Source organism: Pelophylax lessonae, assembly GCF_965119305.1.
Source record: "Pelophylax lessonae genome assembly, chromosome: 2".
NCBI classification, from domain to species: domain Eukaryota; kingdom Metazoa; phylum Chordata; class Amphibia; order Anura; family Ranidae; genus Pelophylax; species Pelophylax lessonae.
In genome coordinates this window covers 137,951,344-137,973,397 of record NC_138769.1, presented here as the reverse complement: position 1 = coordinate 137,973,397, position 22,054 = coordinate 137,951,344, and the positions used below count along the sequence as shown (strand labels likewise).

The 22,054-nt window shown below is 41.7% G+C and overlaps 2 protein-coding genes across 2 annotated transcripts in view; both read right to left on the bottom strand.

Annotated features, from left to right (window-relative positions):
- AIPL1 (AIP like 1 HSP90 co-chaperone) overlaps positions 1-6,507 on the bottom strand; it is a 151,260-nt gene extending 144,753 nt beyond the window's left edge. Inside the window, exon 1 of the mRNA XM_082245803.1 lies at positions 6,406-6,507. Within this exon, the coding sequence (XP_082101929.1) occupies positions 6,406-6,501 (96 nt within the window). The 5' untranslated portion in view covers positions 6,502-6,507. The remainder of the gene's footprint in view (positions 1-6,405) is intronic.
- PITPNM3 (PITPNM family member 3) overlaps positions 1-22,054 on the bottom strand; it is a 1,035,839-nt gene that overhangs the window by 60,733 nt on the left and 953,052 nt on the right. The window lies entirely within an intron of this gene.

The following is a 22,054-nucleotide window of genomic DNA, read 5'->3' as shown; positions in this document are numbered from 1 at the left end:
GTGGCTCAATGCTTCAACTCCTGCATCATTGCTGTGTTCTGTAGTGACTCAGGAATTGCAACATGGAACCACAGCATACGGCAGGATACACAAGAATCTGAAACTCTCTGAAGTGTTAAATGGGAAGACGGAAGACATATGCCATTGGAGAGGAACAGGTGCCGGGGCAGACTAATGAACAGAATCACTACCAATCAGTGTGGTTTATTAACAATAATTACTGACAGTGACAGCTGCTAAATAATTTATTTCTGCGTTCACTCCCTGTGCAAGAAGACAGCAATGTGTTTTAAAATAAATTAGTGATAAAAGCTTAAAACAGTTTGGGGAAATGCAATAAAGTAGTTATGACACTTTTGTGGTGGTGTGGACCCTTTAAAATGGCCACGCCAGATTTAACCCCCCTCCCCCTTCAGTTTTGGTAGCTTGATCCACACATGTGGCAGATTGAGGTAGTTCCTAATAGCACCACTTTAACAGAAAGGTGTTATGGCTGTCCTAAATTCAAAAAGTATTACCCCCAATTCAAAGTTAAAAAAACTGGAGGTAATTAAGACCAACTCAAACTTGGTGTACAGATACAGGAAGAATGCAAAGCAGCATGTTTGGAGGCAGGTGGAGGGCAGGATAAGCCCCTTTAAAGGTTACTCCTCCTATGTAGAACATTATGGGAGTCCCTATATAGTCTAGAGGGGAAAGGGGAGCTGGCAAAAACCTGGAGAGAGCAAGGAAAGAATATAAGGCTGCTGTACTCCTGTTCTCCCCCCTCCTTGGGGGAAAGTGGGGCTCTCTAGAAATTCCCTTTTCTGGACTCCTGGGGGAATAAAGTTAAGCTCCACTACTTCAGAGCTGAGGAGGAGGCAGTAAAAACTCCTCCTTGGGTCCACCCTTCAGGGGGAAGGAAGTATAGAAGGCAGTGGAAGGAAAGTGAAAGCTTTTCACCCCAGACAAAGCTAAGAAGTGAGCGTCTCCTAGTCAGGCAGTTATACACTACCTCCGTTGTTATTGAGAACAGCTTTGGAATAATGAAGTTGCCACTCAACTTTCTATAGTAAAGAAGTTATTGATCCATACTGTCCTTTGTGTGAGTGTTTACATAAGGGATGTAGTCAACAGCCAAGCCTGGGGAGATCATAATAGACATGTCTGTGTTAATCTGGCTGTTGAGCCCAGGAAAAAATAAGGGGCCAGCATGTGGATAATACTCAAAAAATGACCAGCGCTATAGGTATGTAATTATATTCGTATGGCGTGAGCTGCCACCAACCTACCCCTGGAAAAAAACGGGGGTCAGAAGAAATGAATGAAGGGTGTTGTTGGTATATGGCGCTGCCTTTTTACGGAACCGATCCCTCCATCATAACAGGGCAGCCCAGGACTCGTGATCATTAACAGCCAGCACCCCTACTCCCAAGAGGGAATACAAGGGTGAGTGCATTACCTGTTGTGGAGCACGGGTATAAGCACTACCAACACCCCTATTGTAACCGGCATCATTTGCTGACCATAACTGGCATTCACATTGGGCCAGAGCACTAGCAGCATTTTTTTTACCACTCTCACCATAATTTTACCCTCACCGGGGTATATATATATATATATATATATATATATATATATATATATATATATATAATTTATATTTTTCTCACAACTCCTCCGAATATTATTTGCACTCCCAGAGCCTCCATACGGAGGTTTCACAGCACTTGGAAAACCTTCACCTTTATATGCTCTTATTGCACTAATCAAGCACAATTTTTTTCATCAATAAAGTTTATATAATACACTGGTACAGTATTGTATTTGCACTATAAACTCAGCACCTTACTTAGAGTTTATTTGCACATTTATTTGGCCCTAAATAGCATGGTGCACTTTTATTTCACCATACTTGTATGCCATACTTGTATGCTATATTGAAACATATTAAGCATAAGTGTATGATTTATATTCATTTCCAGTGGTTTTAAATTGTACATGCATTTATATTAAGCACAGCACGCATTTAATTGGTTTAAAAAGACAGCGCTATATACCAATAACACCCTTCATTCACAGCATGTGGATACCCCTGAGAGTAAAGGGGTTGAACAGGCACAGCTAGGAGGGTGGAAGGGCCCGCTCCCCAGCCACCATCCTCACACAGGGCAGTACAATCTGGGCTAATAAGAATTTTTGCCCTGAGAGTTGGTACAAGTTGTAAGGTGACCAGGCTGCTCACTATGGACACACACGAGGCAGCCCTTTCCCTGCTTACATGTTTGCTGCCGTTATCTCCTCCCCTCCCACCTGTCATTAGTTTCCAAAGATGCTGTCAGCTTCACAGATGACAGGCTCCTGGCACCCAGTGATGCTGTTGGTGGGAAGAGCCTGACAGGGAAACTGAGGGACTGGTTCTCCATTAGATTTGCTCTTTTTTTGGGATTGACAATGGGGAGTGGTTGGATTCTAAAGCCAATAGCAGGTTGTCTATTGGACCTGATGAGGAAACAACTATGGTCTCTGAGTCCCCAACAACCTACGCCCACCCAGCTACAAAACTTATTGCTGCTGCACTATCCATGTAACAACTACAGAGGAGGGGACGGGAGGGGAGGGGAAGGAGCTCAGCTGCAGTGAGGATAGAGTGTCCATATAGACACTCCAGCCTCAGTGTGCCTCTCCACATATTGCTTGCCTCAAATTCATACACATACTTGAATCTCTAGTCCACACCAACATCATGTCAGCTGGAAGCTCAAATGACTTCTACAGAGTTTTGTAGACTCTCCTTGTGAATTGCCCCCCCCCCCTTTTTTTTTCTTTTCTTTCTCAATCTATAATAAGATATCTGAGCAGAGACTTAATGCCAAGTTGTCATTTATATTTGGTTTGGACATGTTTTGGCATGTTTTAGTTACGCCTTCAGTATGTATGTACTGTCTTTGCAATAACTGTATAATAATAAATCCTTTTAGAAGAAAAAAAAAAAGATCCAGGTCTTAATATTCACTCTACAGCTAATTAGCATGTATAGCAAGAAAACAAAAGACGTATACCACCATCTGTTGTGTGAATTCCTGCTGCTTTAATTGATAATGCCACTGATAATACTGGGGACATTCTCAGAGGCCACAGATTATACAGCAACATATAGAATGGCATGTCATAAAATATAAATGTGCTTGCCACTGTGTTAATTAAAGTCAAATATATCCGCTAGGCATATACATCAACCTGCTGTTGAAAATATCCTTTTCCGAAATAATGCTATATAGATTAAAAAGGCAAACGCTGGGTCCTACAGTATCAAAAAGATGAAACATGGTTTAAAAGACAACAATCATATTATTATATAATATGTTGGAGACCAATACACAGTAATGGCCATTGTTTGGAAAGACCGTTCATATATAGGCAGATTCTTTGATAAAAGATACAAAAACATGACACTCTCAAAATAATTAGAAAGCTTTAAATGAAGTTATAAAAACTGTTTCTGACTCCAACATGTTACTTTCATCATTTTTTCAATAACATTATGCCTAAGGCCGGGTTTACATATGTGAGAATTGGATGCAGGTTTCCCCACATTCAATTCGCATGACATGTGAGTGTGACCGGTTCTCAATGGAACTGGGTCACACAGGGCCGGGGTGGCTGCGGTCCTCATTCCAAAAGTGTGTGTTTGGGTCTGTTTCAGGTGCGAATTTAGGCACAAATTCAGACCGGATTCGCACCTGAACTAGTGAACAGGAACGCAGTGGACCCCATGTTGGGAACCACGGCCGCACATATGTGAACCTGATCTTAAAGTGTATCTAAACTCATCAACAAAAAAAAAAAAAAATATATTGCAGCTTACAAGGTCTTAGATGTGGTGTTGCATTAGTCATATTGTTTCAGGCTATGCACATTTTTCTGGCAAGTGCAGAAAATTTCCCTTTGATCCTGCCAGAAATGCATTTTTTTTTTTTTAAAGTGTATGTTAATCGCTTGCCAAGCACCCCATGCAGATTTACTGTGGCAGGGCGGCTCGGCTGCACATAATCATGTAGATCTACGTGATTATGTGCATGTGGTCTCATCATCTGTGGTCCCCAGATGATGTGTGGTATCTGAATGTGAGACTTCCGGTCTCGGCCGAAGAACCAGAAGTGACGTCACCCGGCTCCTCCCGACGCTTTGCGTCACAAATAACATTACTTTATCAAGGGTATGATACTTGATAAAGTCACGTTATTTGTGATGCAACGCATCGGGAGGAGCATGGTCACGTCACTTCCTGTTCTTCGGCCGAGCCCAAAAGTATCACATTCAGATACCACACATCATCTGGGGACCCTCCGGGTCTATTATACCTTCAAAGTTGATTGTTTTAAACTGTGAGTTGCTTTATTTTTTAATACATGTATACTTTGATTTACTACACTATGGAGTTGCATATTTGCTTTTCATGAGCTGATTGCTGCCGCTGTTGAGGATCCCTCTTATCCCTTGGAAGTAATCTATCTCCTGCATTGAGCTAACCATCATTCCTGTGGAGGATCTGTCCCATTCTGGGATTCATTTGAATGTGCTTATTACACTGCATTGAGGTGAGCGGCCACTGCCACTGCACCTATAGGTGGGTAATGGTTTGCTGGTTTCCTGGGATCTTCCTATTTTTGCACAGAAGACACTTTTTCTTCCTTTGATGATCATCATAATTGATATAGATGCTATAGTCACTGACTTTTATATATTTAGATTTTTCCATTTATTTGTGATTTTCCACTGGAGATTAATTTTTGGAATATTATTTTCACACTCAGTGCACTATGTGTGCTATGTGGTGATTTTTTATTGAAGTTTGTTGCACATATCAGCACATTCCTGCACATAATTTGATCTTATTTCGTTGTTGGCATTTGTATTTTTTTTATCTGTGTATTTTTAGCCCTGATTTTGTATACAAAATAACTTAATTATTTAGAGGTGATCAAATACCACCAAAAGAAAGCTCTATTTGTGGGGAAAAAAAGATATGAATTGTATTTTGGTATAGCGTCGCACGACCGTGCAATCGTTAGTTAAAGCAATGCAGTGCAGAATCGCAAAAAAATGGCCTGGTTATTAAAGCGGAGTTCCGGCCACAGAATCGTTTTTTTTTATCAATACCTCCGAAACTGTCACTCCCCTTCATACATCAACTAATCCTGTTTTTTACAGTACAATAATCGATTGGCAATTAGAAAATCTTAATTTATAAAAAGTCTCCTGAGCGCCGCCATCTTTGTCCTGGTTCCCCTGAAGCCGCTGTGTTAATGAATGCCCTGCTTCCTGGTTCGAGAAGGAGAGGGGCTGGTGAATGCAGCGTGAAATCTCGCGCATGCCCAGTACTATGCGATCGGCATAGTATAGGGATTCCTATCATCGCGTTATTTCCTGTTTGGAAATAATGCGATGAGAGGAGCGGCCGGCCGCCTACGTCACTGCCCATTGCATCCTGGGAGCGACGAGTAAGAGCTCCCAGGACGCATTGCGGGACAGGAAGTGAGGATGCGGGCCGCAGCCAAGGAAGGAGGAAGTGGATGTGACGGTGAGTATATTATCCTCTGTAATAAGGTAAGTTTAAAAAAAAAAAAGCCGGGAATATCCAATTCTAGCTCAGGTAAGGATAGATGCCATAAAATCTAAACGCATGATTTTGTGGCCGGAACTCCGCTTTAAGGGGGTAAAACCTTCCAGAGCTAAAGCGGTTAAGGCAAAAAATTTTTTTTTTCTTTTTTAGTTTTAGATTAACTGGCATGGGGTTAGAACCTACTCAGGCTTTACTCTGTGTCCCCATTAGGAAAATTCAATCTTCTTATGTGTCCTAGTGACAACTATCTCTGGGTCAATAGAGGGGACACCTGTTCCGATGACAACTGTCTAGGAATTGATTTCCCTAGCTCCTGTTGTGTCAACAAGATGGAAAGTGAAAATAAATTGAACAAAAAAATCAATCCAAAATTGAAAAAATGTGTTTGGATATACTTTAATCTGAATTATTTATGTAACAAAAAAGTGATAAATATCTATTTTAAATTGTATTTTTTATGTCCTGAACAGAAGGGAAAAAAAAAAGAAAGAAAAAAGAAATTGTGCATACAAACACCATACATTACTTTTAAAAATAATATTAAACTGAAAGAATGAAAGCTAAAAATGACAATCATTGAGTGAGATACTATTCAATTATTAGTTGCGTACAGAAGGTATTTAGGTTAGAAAATAAGTTCAACCACTTACGAACTCCAGGTTTCCAGGCAGACAGATAATTTGTGCTTTAATTCCATACAACCTCCTCTCAGACTGCACTTACAGCTCTGGAAGTAGTAATGTTACAGCAGAAACAATGACATCTAAACTTGGCAGTGCTACAACACAAGAGGAACAAACCTTTGATCCACTGATAAATTTCGCTAGCTCTCCTGTTCCTCCATGATGAATTTTCTTCCTCACTCCTTCAATGTTCAAACCTATTGCTTCCTCCATTGTACCTGCTATCTGTGGATGAAAATGGATTTGGACTGAGAGATTAACCTTTATATAGAGATAAAGAAGGATCTACAAAGCTGCCTTGAAAGCATAAGACCTAGGGATTGAAGAGTCTTAGGACAGATTGGTTGCCTTAGTCAGGAATCCCTGTATACTTATATAACCAATTTTTCTGCACAACCTAGGGGTGACATATAAAAATAATATATGTGCAGACACACCACATAGGATTCTAAAAATTGTTTTTATTTATATTCCTCGACTGAGAAATAATGACTTGTAATGCTGTGTGATTTATTTTACTGCAATCTTAACAGAGAGAAAGTTTAAAGGAGAAGTCCAGGGAAAAAAAATGAAAATCTTCCATTTAGTCTAAATATATAGTCACAAAATACAGTATTTTAAAACTTTCTGGACTAAAAAGACTGTTTTCTTGAGAAAAAAAGTTAACTTTAAACAATGAAAGAAGGAAAACCCCAATAGTGGGATTTATATAGCGCTTGCTAATACTACTCTGGGATAGGCAATTACTTGTCTGTACACTAGGTAGTACAATTTAGGCCATCAAAGTGGTATAAATAAATAAATTATGTGTATGACACGTGAGTGTGTTAAATACTTTCACAATAGATATTGTATAAATAAACCGCACAAAAATATATTCCACAATAAGTGATGTTAAATTCGCAATAAAAAGTATACACAAAATATACACAATAAAAACGAATGTGTCATAAAGTGCGTATTAGTGCCAGAAAATATATATAAAATAATAAAAATTAAAAATTAGTGCCAGGGAATGTCCAAGTACAAAGTTCATAGGTGACTTTAGTGCATATATAAATACTTTGGTGTCAAATAGATAAAGTGCAGGTGCTTAGTGCGAATCCTCCAGTAGTCCAACTGCTGGTACTTGGGCGTGATAAATATGGATTAACGGGGGTATGCACTCACCAGATGTAGTGGGTCTTAACTACCGTATGGCAAAAAGACCTTCAGTGCTTTATGGCCTCCTGGGCTTGGAAAGGGTATCTGCTGGGCCTTAAAGTCCCTCTGTGGTCCGGAATCCCTCTCCTGGATATCGATCCTCAGGGTCCTGGAAAAATAAATCAGTGCAGTAAGTTGAGTTTCCAGAAAGCACCGACCGCTTAATTATAGGGGGTCAATGCGGAGTTGTACACAATATTCAAAATCCAGAGTGTGTCTGAGCCCTCCTGAAACATCCACCTTACAATCGCCTGTTGCACAAGTATGCTCGGCACTCCTCTGCCAGCCCAACGCTCATCAACACTGCAAGCTCTGGTAAGTGGCAGACACTGTAAAGGCCCGTACACACGTGCAGATTGTCGGCCGAAAAGCTTCGGCCGACGACCGATCGGCCGATTGTAGGCTTGTTAGTATGATGCTTCCGACAGCGCACTTTCGGCCGAAAAGAATCTGTCGTGCAAGCATTAAAATTTTTGTTGTCCAACACCAGAACGGCCGATTGTTCGCCAGTCAGTACAGAATTCGGTCGACAGACAGCAGATTTGCAAGACTGGGCATGCTCAGAAAAGAAAAAAAAACAGGAAAGTTAACCATCACATGACATCACTTCTGCAGTCGGCTGTTGTTGGCCGACAAAATTCGTCTGCAGTCTTTAGCACTTTTCAACAGACAAGACAGCCCTCAGACAAAAGACGGCCGATCGTTCGGCCGACGATCGGTACGTGTGTACGGGGCTTAAGTGGGAGATCTTTTCTTTTAAACTTTAAACAATGCAAGAATTTAAGCAAACTATATTGCAGACCCATACCTGCTTCTGTCCTGTTAAAGCGGAACTAAATTTAGAAGGTAAAAATGGTGTGCTGACAAGCTCTTTATTGCAAAAAAAGAGACATTCAGTCTCTTCTACAATAATATAAACGTACCTGCCTGTTTACAACTTTCTTTCTAAAATATGCATGCATTAATTAGTGTATGTTTTCAACGGGCCTCAGTGTTGGGATGAAACTCCCCAGTGCATGAATGGAAATACATTATCCTGTGCAGGCCAATTAAGTCAGCAGAAGACCCCAAACTGGAAGAAGCTGAGAGAAGATTATGCAGCTGACCAGAGAGCTTGTGGATGTGGCATTGCTGGGGGTGAGAATTTGTGGACTTCAGTTCTGCTTTAACCCTGAGAGAGAGGCCATTACAAAAAAAGATTTGTGAATGTGGGGTTAGTATAATCACATGATTGGTCCCAAAACTGTAATAATTAATACAGGGTGATATTCCCCTTGGAAGACACGTGACCCTGTGTCATACACGTAGGGGAGGGGCCCGGATGGTGTTCTGCTTGTACCAGGAAGTGAAGGAGCAGCACGTTTAGATTCTCCATTCCCACCCAGTTGCCATCACATATGGTCACCAGAGACCATTACCAATGGCTGTTTATGTTTGGTGCACTCTAGCACCCACCAAATGTGAGTACTTTACTTTTCTTTAATAAAAATGTTTTTCAAAATGATATAAGCACTATTGGAGTCCCCACTTTTTTCTATATGATACCGCTTGGTTACCATGAGGGAAGTTAACCAGAGTGAGACGCTCTCCTGAGGGGCTGGCACACCATCTATAATTCAAGGAAAGGCGAACTCTTAAAGAGGAAAGTGCTATGTGACCTATGCCTAATCGCTAGGTCGCAGGAACGGAGGTGAGGACCCAGTCACATAGGGTGTTACGGTGAAGGCACGTTTCACTAAGGAGATTGCTACTGGATAAACTAGTTTGTCACTATAAAGCGGACTTTATACAGAATTTTTGGGAAAATGCAATATTTACAGCACGGAAGATTGTCACCAGCACCGCTATCTTAACCACTTTACCACCGGAGGATTTTGCTGTCTTACGTCCAGGCCACTTTTTGCGATTCGGCACTGTGCGACTTTAACTGACAATTGCGCACAAACAGAGCTTTCTTTTGGTGGTATTTGATCACCTGTGCGATTTTTACTTTTTGCGCTATAAACAAAAAAAGAGCGTCAATTTTGAAAAAATAACAATATTTTTCACATTTTTTTATATGAAATTCCCCTCGAAAAAAATGTAAAAAAAAAAAATCACAATAAGCGTAAGGGAAAGATTTCTGTCATTTTTGGTGTTTTTTTTTAAACGAGTAATGGCGGCGATCTGCAATTTTTTTGCGGGACTGCAACATTGCGGCGGACAGATCGGACCCTTGACTGACATTTTTGACACTTTTGGGGGCACCAGTGACATTTCTATAGTAATCAGTGCTATAAATATGCACTGTTACTGTAAAAATGACACTGGCAGGGAAGGGGTTAATTTTATTGGAGCGGGAGGGGTTAATGTATGCCTGGTGCTTACTAACGTGTGTGGGGGGAGGTGGCTGAGTGACACAGGGACAGATCGCATGTTCAGCTATGCTGAAACCTGCAATCTGTCACTGTTTGTCACTTAGGAGATCCGCCTGCTTTGTTTACACAAGCAGGCGGATCTCCACACTCAATTCCCCGACGGCCCGACTCCCGCTGTGACTGAAAACAGCGGGAGCGAGCCTCCGGCGGCGCGCGAGCGCCGCCCAGAAGGGGAGGAGTCCAGTAGGAGTAGGTCTACGTCGCTGGACGGAATCGAGCCACTTTGCCACAGTACAGTCAACTTGACTGGTCAGCAAGTGGTTAAAAGAAGTCAATATTTTTTGCAAAACATTTTTCACACATTATTTATTCACCAATTTCAGTATATTTTTTTTATAAATTTATTTATATATACACGTATATATATATGTTGATTACAATGACACGCTTTGCACTTTAAATTGTACGATTGACTGTCATATTTATTTATTTATTTTTTGTAACATATTTATTTCATCTAATGTACTTTTACTCGATTGTTATATTTCACTTCATATTTGCATTTTTTTGGAGCACTTTATATTGCGCGGCGCAATTTGAATTTAAATGACCACTGGTTGTGCAACGTTTTACACCAACCTGTATCTGCGGAGTGGGAGCGGTACCGATTGAACGCCTTGTCTATGTACCTGTGTCTCATCTTACAGAGGCACAAAGACATGGATGATACTGTATGTTCATCATCTGGATAAGCCATGCAAAGCATTGGATGGCCTAATAAAATGTCTGAATTGTAATGACCTGAATACAGTATATACTTCCCTTCTGAATCTGAATTGCTATGATGTAATTCATCGTATTTCCTTCCTGGATATTCTCATGAGATACACTGCACCAAAAAACCTACGGCTTGTAACATGATCAAACAAACAATTTTTTATACGTGAATAAATAGCAAATTGCTATTAGCAGCGCAAATTCCTCAAACAATGTGTAGCACCCTACAGGTAGGTGCTAGGTAAAACTATAGTGGGCTTGTCTGCCAAACAGTAGGGCTGTGATTTATTTAGCTAGGGTGTCAGGGCTTCCAGATGTGCCTGTTGAGGGGAGAAGTATCCCCACTGGCTCCTGTGAGAGGATTCTCATAGGGCAGTGTGGAAAGCCCAATCAGGGGGCACCTGCAGTTTGGGCCCTGAATTGCACAGAGCATGCCAGTTAAAGTGACAGCTATACAGAGTTCTACTATATACTACCTCAAGCTGTGCCAGGAGGGGGAAAGTATTCAGTGGCTTTCACAGTACAACAGTGTCCGGAGTTCTACAGTTCTCAGTCTTGAATCTTCTGGACTATAAGTCGAGGATTCAACACTTCTTCTGTTCTACAGAGTGTTCTCAGGGTCAGTGAGCGTTGGCTGGCGCCGGCTGGTGTCAAGGAAGCGCCAACGAGCATTTCAGAAGTAAAGTCTCAATTGTAATTAGTTTAGGCCTCAAGTATCCCACTCATTCCCTTCTCCCATCCCCTTTATTCCAGTAAAAAACACAAACAAAGATGCCGGAGTTGTCGCTGCTTCAGTTGTCACACCCAGGGTCACAGCTCACATGGGCTGGAGACATTACCGGTACTAATGGCAGACCCACATCAGGCCATAGGCCTGGAAACCTTGCTACAAATGTATAACATATCAATCCTAGCGCTGAAAGATTATGGTTAAAAGATCATAACAGTGATAAAGTGCTCAAGTGCAATAAAAAATTAATAAATACATAAATGAATAGTGCAATTAATAAATAGCTTCCGATGACATCAACTCAGTGATGAAATGCGTCAAGCTGACACGCATGTCACCTCGTTCTGAGCATAGCCTGGAACGCATGCCGGTCTAGGCACTTCCGGAGCGGTGCGGCTCCCCCAATAGTGTGTGGGCTCTGGTTTTGGGACTGAGGGATTTTTGATCGTATAAGCGCTGCAATAATTTTATTTCTGTTATGCCTCATGGAGCATTTTTATAAATAATTTGGATTTTTTTGGGATACTACACCGTCTCTCTCTGTGATTTGTGTCTCCTTAGATCCACATATAGGAACATCCTACACAAGGACGCACGGGTTTCTGGATCCGAGATCACTGGGATCTCACAAGAGTTTTTTGATCTCTGTTTGCCATGAGGTAAAAGAGATCAACAACAACATCTGGTGAGTTTGAATTCTCTCTAATCCCGTAAAATATGGAGGGTGTCACCATCACTACTTCTTCCGGCAGATAGCACTTCGCACTTTTGAGGAGTGTACTCACCTTGTTGGAACTCTAAAGGAGCCATCACTTTACTTTGGTTGAACCCGCTTTGTACTGTGTTTGCACATTTCCTATATATTTGGACTGAATTTGCACATTTTCAGATATATAAATATCCATTTTCTTTATATATCTGGACTGAATTTACACATTTCTTCATATAATTAATTGCACTATTAATTTATGTATTTGATAATTTTTTATTGCACTTGAGCACTTTATCACTGTTATGATCTTTCAACCATAATCCTTCAGCACTGGGATTGATATGTTATACATTGTTTGAGAATTTGCGCTGCTAATAGCAATTTGCTATTTATTCATGTATGGTCTTTTACCCCTAGGGGCTTGAAGCAGCGGCAGTCCAATTTTAATTTTCAATTTAATTTTAATTGCACATTTTGTTTGGCGAAAGTGTTTTTCAATTCACTTAAACAATTTTTTATCTTTAGTTATTTTTAACTACAATTATCAGTACATCAGCAGAAATTTTTATATAGGTTGGCAGTGGTGAATACACAGGCTGCTGAAATGAGAATAAAGAGCCAGAGTCGTAACAGTACCATAATGCAAACATTGGTGCAGACTAGGGCAGGTGTATGGACAGTAAAAAAAAAAAGATTTGGAAGAATTCATGCATATTTCACAAAATAGGGTTGATCTTCATTTTCACACACTGGAAGAATGAATGACTTCCGGCAGAGAAATTTGATTAGAAAAAGATTTTACAGGAAGGGAATGACCATTACAACAAGAGAGTTGTACTTTATAATGTGCAAGTAATTAACCACTTTAATACAGGGCACTTCCCTCCCTTCCTGCCCAGGCCAATTTTCCCCTTTTAGCGCTGTTGCATTTTGAATGACAATTGCGCGGTCATGCAACACTGTACCTACACCAAATTTATGTAATTTTCCCCCCACAAATAGAGCTTTCTTTTGGTGGTATTTGATCACCTGTGCGATTTTTACTTTTTGCTAAACAAATAAAAAAAGACCGAAAAGTTTGAAAAAAAAAAAAAGTTTTTTTGTTTATGTTATACAAATTTGTAAATAAATAAGTTTTTTCCTGCACTGATGAGACTGCACTGACAGGCACTGATGAGGAGGCACTGATGGGGTGGCACTGATGGGGTGGCACTGATAGGCGGCACTGATATGCGGCACTGATATGTGGCACTGATAGGTAGCACAGATATGCAGCATTGGTGGGCACTGATAGGCGGCACTTCTGGGCACTGATAGGCGCAATTGATGGACACTGATAGGTGGCACTGATGGGCACTGATAGGTGGCACTGATGGGCACTAATGGGCACTGATAGGCGGCACTGGTGGGCGGCACTGATCGGCACTGACGGGCAGCACTGATGGGCACTAATGGGCACTGCTAGGCGGCACTGGTGGGCAATAATGGGCACTGGTGGGCGACACTAAAGGATGGCAATGATGGGCACTTGTGGGCAGCACTGATAGGGAGGACACTGGTGGGCATCACTGATGGGGAGGGCAATGGGGGGCTCCCTGAGCCCTGATTGCCATCCTTGGTGGCCATAGTGGGCATCCCTGGGGTCATAGTGGGCATCCCTGGGGTCATAGTGGGCATCCCTGGTGGATCTAGTGGCACCCCCCCCCGAGGGTCTGCACTGGTAATCAATGATCTGATTACCAGTGCCGACCCCCCCCCCCCCCCTGTCAGGGGAGCCGCCGATCGGCGCTCCTTTACTCATGCCTGTCAGGCACGAACTAAGGAAAGCCGATCAACGGCTGTTCCTGTTTACGATGTGACCAGCCGTGATTGGACACGGCTGATCACATGGTAAAGAACTACGTCAGTAGTCTCTTTACCGAGATCGGAGGTGCAGGGTGTCAGACTGACACCTCGCATCACCGATTTCCGCTCTGCGCGCCCCCGGGGGGCGCCCAGAGCTGTGTTATCCTGCCGCCGTCATATGACATCCGGTCAGGATAACACAACCACATTCCCGCCGTCATTCTGTTATAGGGCGGGCGGGAAGTGGTTAAAAGTACCTGTTTATTTCCCCCTCCCCGCCATGCTGGACCCCAGCCAATTCTCACAGGCACGTTCACATTGGTACCTTTTGACATGTCAAGTCAGAGCCAATTGCCGGCAATGGCACCGCCTGAATCGGTGTGACACCACACTGATTCCCAAAAGTAGTTTTTGTACTACTTTTGGCAACTTCTGGGGAGCGATTTCAATAGACATCTGCGCAGAAATCCGCACAGATGTTTGTGAAATCTCCCCCAAAATCAGGTTATAAATGCCGGTTTTAAACCTGCCTCAGTGTGAACCTAGGCTCAGTGAAAGAAACAAATCCTGCTGCTCCAGTTTAGCCGGCAAGGCTGCAATCCCAGTAAGCAAGTCCATGGAGTAGGGTGCATGCCCTGTCACTAGGGATGATCAAACTTTTGAAAAGTTCGGTTCGACCAGAACACCCGAACTTCCCGAAAGTTCGGTTCGGATTCCAGAACGCCATTGAAATCAATGGGACCTGAACTTCTGGAATTAAATAACACAATTTTGAAGCCCTAAAACCCAATAAATGCCCCTAAAAAAGTGCCTAGGTTTCTGGGTCATGCCCCAGGGACTATTAATCACACAAAAAAAAGTTCTTAAAAATTGTCGTTTTTGATAGAGAGACAATTATTGAAAAAATTATTGAAAAAAAAAATGAGATTTCTTTGGATTTAGTGTCTGGGGGGTCTAAAAAGTGTACCTGTGAAGTTTCAGCTCCGTAGCATGTCCAGAACCAGAAAAAAAAAGATAATTTTTCTTAGAATTTTTAGTAGCGCAGGGATGGGGTTCTGCTCCTTTCACACCTGGGCGTTTTTGTTGCAGGCGTTTATTGGGCATTTTTTGGGCGTCTTTGGAGGCAGGCATAACATCTGAAATTCTGTATAGGGGTATATATACACACACACACACACATATATATATATATATATATATATATATATACACACATACACACATATAGGTGTGAAAGGGGCGGAACCCCATCCCTGCACTACTGAAATTATTTCAGTAGCACAGGGATGGGGTTCCGCTACTTTCATACCTATATGTGTGTATGTGCATATGTGTATATATATGTGTGTGTGTATATATACCCATATACAGAAGTTCAGATGTTATGCCTGCCTCCAAAGACGCCCAAAAAATGCCCAATAAACGCCTGCAACAAAAATGCCCAGGAGTGAAAGGAGAGGAACCCCATCCCTGCGCTACTAAAAATTCTAAGAAAAATTATCTTTTTTTCTGGTTCTTAATTTCAGTAGCGCAGGGATGGGGTTCCGCTCCTTTCACACCTATATCTGTGTATGTGTATATGTGTATATGTGCGGAGCCCCATCCCTGCGCTACTGAAATTCTAAGAAAAATTATCTTTTTTTTTTCTGGCGGTCACCCTGACATGGAAGAGTTCGGTCACCCTGGCATAGCAGAGTCAGTTCAACCTACACTACGGTCACCCTGACACTTAACACTTTCCCTACAGAAACTAGATTATTGAATCTAACTATAGTGGTATATAGTACCCTAACTACACTGCATATCCCTTTCCTCACACTAATAATTGCAAAATGCCACTGGAGCAGCAGAAATGCTTCCACTCTATTCCACATCCTCTGTAATACAGTGCTAGAGACTTGGCGGGGCTATGTTATATACTGAGGGGTGTATGGGGGGGCGTATTCACTCCTGATTGACCTCTGGACCCCCTAGTCACTCCAATCTGCTTTTACTGATGTTTCTGGGCCAATCACTGGCTTTTAAAGCCCAGTTCCTGTCCCATTGCATTTTGGGCGGTTCTGGTGGCCGAATGCCGAACTTTTACTGCAAAAAGTTCGGAATTCGGCCGAATTTCGAACAGCCAATGTTCGGGTCGAACCGATGGTCGACCCGAACCGTTCGATCATCCCTACCTGTCACTGCTGCAGAAATAAGAATGGACAAAGAAATCAGATGGCCACACTTCCACAACAATGCAATTATATTTATTAGGAAGATCAATAAAGCCTAGCACAATGGCCGTTGGCAGTGGAGGAAAAGGTTGATGCATTTCACGCGATGATCGTGCTTTGTCAAAACCATGACTTCTTTGTTAATTTTGAATATTGGTTTGTTTATTCTTTTTAGGGAGCTGAAGAGGGTACAGCATCAAACAAATTAGTTATATGTAATTGTTAGTATCACATCCCCTGCAGGTCGTTCCTTCTTGTTAAAATCTTACCTTTGATGTCTTCTTCCTATCCACCGGCTATTGCCCTGTCTGTCTTCTGGCATGGAGAATGTTCTTAGCAGCTGCTGCTACTGAGAACAGTTGCACCACCTGCCCCATTTCTCCCTCTCCGCTATTCATTTTGCTTGCATTACTCTCCTCCCACAGTGCATTATGTTCCGTGAATACGTGATGGAGTTCCTTTCATTTAACTATTCCTCCTTCATGTACAGGATGCAAATTATTGTGGGAGAATAGTGATTTAAGCTCTGTGAATGGGCAAAAAGTAGTGGGCAAGTGGCGCAACTTTCCTCTGTAGCAGTGGCTGTTGTTAACCTTCTTAGTGCCAGAAGACAGCCACTCAGGGCACCTTCTTAGTGCCAGAAGACAGCCACTCAGGGCAGTATTAGGGAAGGGACCAATGCAAGGTAAATTTTCAGCAGAAGCTAGTAAGGGAATACACACTATTACACCTAACTAATGTGCTTGGTGCTGCATCCCCCCCAAAAAATGTACTTAAACCAAGCTTTAACCAAGCTCCCCCTCCCTCTACACACACATTAAAACTTACACTCACATTGTTTTAACCAATAACCCTAAAACTGGATACTTTTATTACTGGCACCAAAAGTGTCAGATGCTGACTTGTTAGTTACCTACACTGAGAAAATTGAACAATCTTTCTGAATATTTGTGTGGTCAATCCATTTTGTGAGCTTAATAAAGCTGGGTAGGTCTAAACCAGGTAGAAAAGTTTAGCTCCTAAGATGCAGTGAAGTTTTTTCTAGTGCACTCCAGCGACTCCACATAAGCTGTGCAGTTTGGCAGCATGAAAGGATGAAGAGGGTGGTCAGTGACAAAGTATATGAGGGGTCAGTTTATAGGTGGGCCTATGTGCTGGTCTCCCAAAGAAAGGACAGATGCCAACCAGTGAACCTGTCCTGAGAGAAGTGCAGAGGCTACCACTAATGACATCATACTGAAAATACTATATGCCTGGCTGTGGCTGACTTTAGTTCCTCTGAGTCACAGAGCCGAAACATCAATGCCCTTTAATAGCCTAAAAGTACTCTGTTCCAGAGGATCTTGAAATATATAGAATTGGATATTAACTGGAACTTCAGTGGTATTTTCACAAATGTGAAGGTCTGCACAAATCTTTTCAACAGCTGGTTTGGCAGACCACCACACTTATGAAAACACCACCCCAAAATCATAATATACATTCCTTTTTTATTTCCAGAAAGCATTGTATTTTTATGACAGACACTGCCAAGCATATGGGTGGTAGGAAATGAAGGCCAGAAGGGAGGGGTGCAGAGGAGGACTGAAAACCTTTGGCCTGGTGGGCAAACACAACCAACTAGCCCTTTTATGGTAGCAACAGACCTATGTGATCCAAAGCTACAAATTTTGCCAATGTGCCTCACTAATTGGTTGACATGATGAAAGGTGGGTGTTCCTAAAGGGCATGGTTTGTTGTGATACACGTCTTCACATCTTTCAACTTCCTTGACGATTTTGGCATTTAGTCTCTTGGTATATCAGAGCCACAAAAATAAAACCCTCTTCTGGATGCTGTAAATTAAAGTTTAAATAAATTAGCTATATAATTCCCAATGCATGGCACTGACTGTGAATCTAGCTCTAAATGGTGAAGTGTCTGTACTCAGGGCCACCAGCCCAGCTTATCTCATTAGTATTGGCCCAAAGGGGCAAATGCCCCTTTGTCACCCAGCCAAGCCCTGGTACAGGCCAATAGAGATTTTAGATTTTCTAGGAATCTTTTTTTTTGACAAGCTTGCAATCATTTCTTACTTTGAAACTGCTTTACATAACAGTAAAATTTCAGCAGTTGCAATAAGCTATTATTTTCTTAGAGACTCATTTCCTTTAATTAGTATAATTAACTCTACCGCACATAATTATTTAACCCATTTATTATCCCACAACACAATACAAGTTTCCTTGTGATAACAGCAGTAACTGAATAAAAACAGTCACTTGAAGAATATGTGATGTTCTCTAATGACAGGAAGATGTGTAAAGCTATTATAAGTGACCAACTGCTCCAGCTGGCAGTCAGCAAAACAAAGCCTTGCTTCAGACAATGGAAAGGAACTGCAAGCATGAATGGAGCATTGCAATGCTGTAGTTTTGTATTACAAAGTCAGATGATGGTACTTGTTACCTAGAAGTCAATTTTTCAATCACAGATGAATAGGTATCAGTTTCATTATTGTAGTATGCTAATGCAGTTACTAGGGGTGAAGTTGGGACATAGACATGTTTAACCACTTCAGCTCCGTAAGGTTTTACCCCCTTAATGACCAGGCCATTTTTGTGATTCGGCACTGCGTTACTTTAATGAAAATTTTCGCGGTCGTGTGATGCTGTACCCAAATACAATTTATGTCCTTTTTTTCCCACAAATACCGGTACAGCTTTCTTTTGGTTGTATTTGATCACCTCTGAGGTTTTTGGAATTTGCGCTATAAACGGAAAAAGAGCGACAATGTTTCTGCTATAACGCATTCCCAATACAAAAATTTAAAAAATCAATTTGTTTTTATCAGTTAATGCTAATTTGTATTCTGTTACATATTTTTGGTAAAAAAAAAAATCCCAAAAAGCAAATTTTAATTGGTTTGCACAAAAGTTATAGCATTTACAAACTACGGGATAGATTTTTGGACTTTTTATTTATTTTTTTGTTTTTATTAGTAATGGCAGCGATCAGTGATTTTTAGCGGGACTGCAACATTGCGACGGACAGATTGGACCCCTAACTGACATTTTTGACACTTTTTGGGGACCAGTGACAACTGGCTGCATACTCTTGCCACATGAGGCCGGGCATTGTTGTGCACCAACAGGAACCCAGGACCCACTGGACCAGCACAGAGTCTGACACTGGGTCCAAGGATTTCATCCTGATACCTAATGGCAGTCAGGGTGCCATTGTCCAGCCTGTACAGGTCTGTACCCCCCTCTATGGATTTGCCTCCCAAGACCATCACTTACCCACCACCAAACTGGTCAATCTGAACGATGTTACAGGCAGCATAACGTTCTCCATGGCTTCTCCAGATCCTTTCACGTCTGTCACATGCTCCGAGAGAACCTGCTCTCATCTGTGAAAAGCACAAGGTGCCAGTGGTGGACCTGCCAATTCTGGTGTTCAATGGCAAATGCCAATCGAGCACAATGGTGCCAGGCAGTGAGCACAGGGCCCACTACAGGACGTAGGGGCCTCAGGCCACCCTCATGAAGTCTGTTTCGAATTGTTTGGTCAGAGACATTCACACCAGTGGCCTGCAGGAGGTCTTTTTGTAAGCCTCTGGCAGGGCTCATCCTGGTTATCCTTGCACAAAGGAGCAGATGCCGGTACTGCTGATGGGCTAGGGACCTTTTACAGCTCTGTCCAGCTCTCCTAGAGTAACTACCTGTCTCCTGTAATCTCCCCCATGCTCTTGAAATTGTGCTGGGAGACACAGCAAACCTTCTGGCAATGGCACACATTGATGTGCCATCCTGGAGAAGTTGGACTGCCTGTGCAACCTATATAGGATCCATGTATCACCTCATGCTACCAGTACTGACACTGACTCTAGCCAAATGCAAAACTAGTTAAAAGCAGTAAGAAAAGATGAGTAGGGAAAAAAATGGCAATGGCCTCCACCTGTAAAACCATTCCTGTTTTGGAGGTGTCTCTTTGTTGCCCATCTAGTGCACCTGTTGTTAAATTCACTAACACCAAAGCAGCTGAAACTGACTTACAACCCTCTCTGCTACTTAACGGACCGGATCAATATCCCAGGAGTTTAACTGACTTGATGCTTTACTCTGATTAAAAAGTGTTCCTTTATTTTTTTTTGAGCAGTATATATATATATATATATATATATATATATATATATATATATATATATATATATATATTGTAGGAAGGCGACTCCGGGTCACTGTGTGTGTGTTAGCAATCTATGCCTGGTTTTGGTTAAGACAGGCCTGCTGATTGCACACCTGTGGGCTGGGTTCATATTATTTCCAGGGTTAGCAATCAGAGCTCCCAGTTGGAGACAGCTGCACACGGGCAGACACAAGGTCTGACCCATGAGAGTCAGGAGGACTTCAATTGACAGACACAAGGTCTGTGTGGGAGTCAGGAGGGCTCCCACCATCCCTGAGAGAGAGAGAGAGAGAGGCCACAGTTGGCAGCCAGAGCTTACAGGTCTGCAGGAGGGCTCCATGTAGGAGTCAGTGCAGCACGAGGCTGCTATCCGTGTGCACCCTGTTGGGTGAGTGAAGTCTATGGGGGACAGACAAGGGCCTGAAGTTTGAGACCAGAGCAGCAGCGCTGCAAGTATAAGCCAGAAGGGCTGCAAGTACAAGCCAGGAAGGCTGAATGATCATTTATTTTTGCTGAGGATAGAAATGCTGAAACCCCTGCGTGGGAAACTTATGTTATTTTTCTGCTTGATGAATTTTCCTTTATTAAACATGGGCGAGGAAAGCCCTTAAAAGATAAAAAAAGCGAGTGGCATTGTCCTTTAAACGCTCTACACTTGATGCGAATCTCACAATATATATATACAATATTTATATATATGAAACTCCTTTGTGAAACTTACTTCAAATTCCTTCCAGTCTTGACAACTTTTGACAAAGCACACTAAGAGATTGTAGTTTCACAAACAGGAAAAAATGAAATGGGCTTTATAAATGGAACAAATGTTACAATGAGTGTTGGAACTGTCGGATGAATTGAAAGGGGCATTTGTCTGATTCTGACCAACTTTACTGCCAATTATGACAAAATCTGCATGTGTATGAGATATTCTGGCTTGAAGTCTTATGAATAGACGGGCCAGTGATTTAAGAACACACCAAGATGCTGCAGTTTGATGGCAGAATTATACCGTCTCCAGCTGCAAACTTCACTGTTCAATTATTCATCTGTCATCGCAGACTTGGGATGCATTGCTATTACATGATCTCTTTCTTCTGTTTATGTATTCCATGAATCAATGGTTATAGCTTCTTATGCAACAGAAAAGCGTATACTCTTTTTCCTCTTATTTGCCAAGACGTTATTTTTCGTTTAAAAGCAACAATAAAACGTGACAATGTGCCATCATTACTGCTACAAACATTGGCATGGTAATGCCTTAGGCTATGTTATCTTAAAAATTATTGTGACTGTATTCAACAAGGTTGTAAATATTTACAGGTAATGAACAGAGAGGAAATGCAGAAAATGTGACAACATAGATGGAATACTGGCTCCCTCCGGTGTTCAAAGTATAAACTTGTCCAAGCAACACACTGAGGTTAAAACTTTTTTTTTTTCACCACCGATATCAATAAGAATTTGGATAAAACAGATAAAAAATTTAAAAAAAATAGAAAAAAAAGAGAGAAAATATCAGAGAGATATAAATAATTACAAACAAATACGTTTTTAAATGGCAAGTGGATACAAAAGACAGTTCATCTTCTAACACGACACCTGAAAAAGAAGTTTCACCACAAGAAAAATCAGAGAGGAAAGCTGAAAATAAACCTACGAAAGAGGCTACTAAACCAAACACAGGAGGAGGGTCTTCTTATCAATATAAGAGGGATAATTACCAAGGAGAATATAGAACACTGGTTGGACAGATTATGGC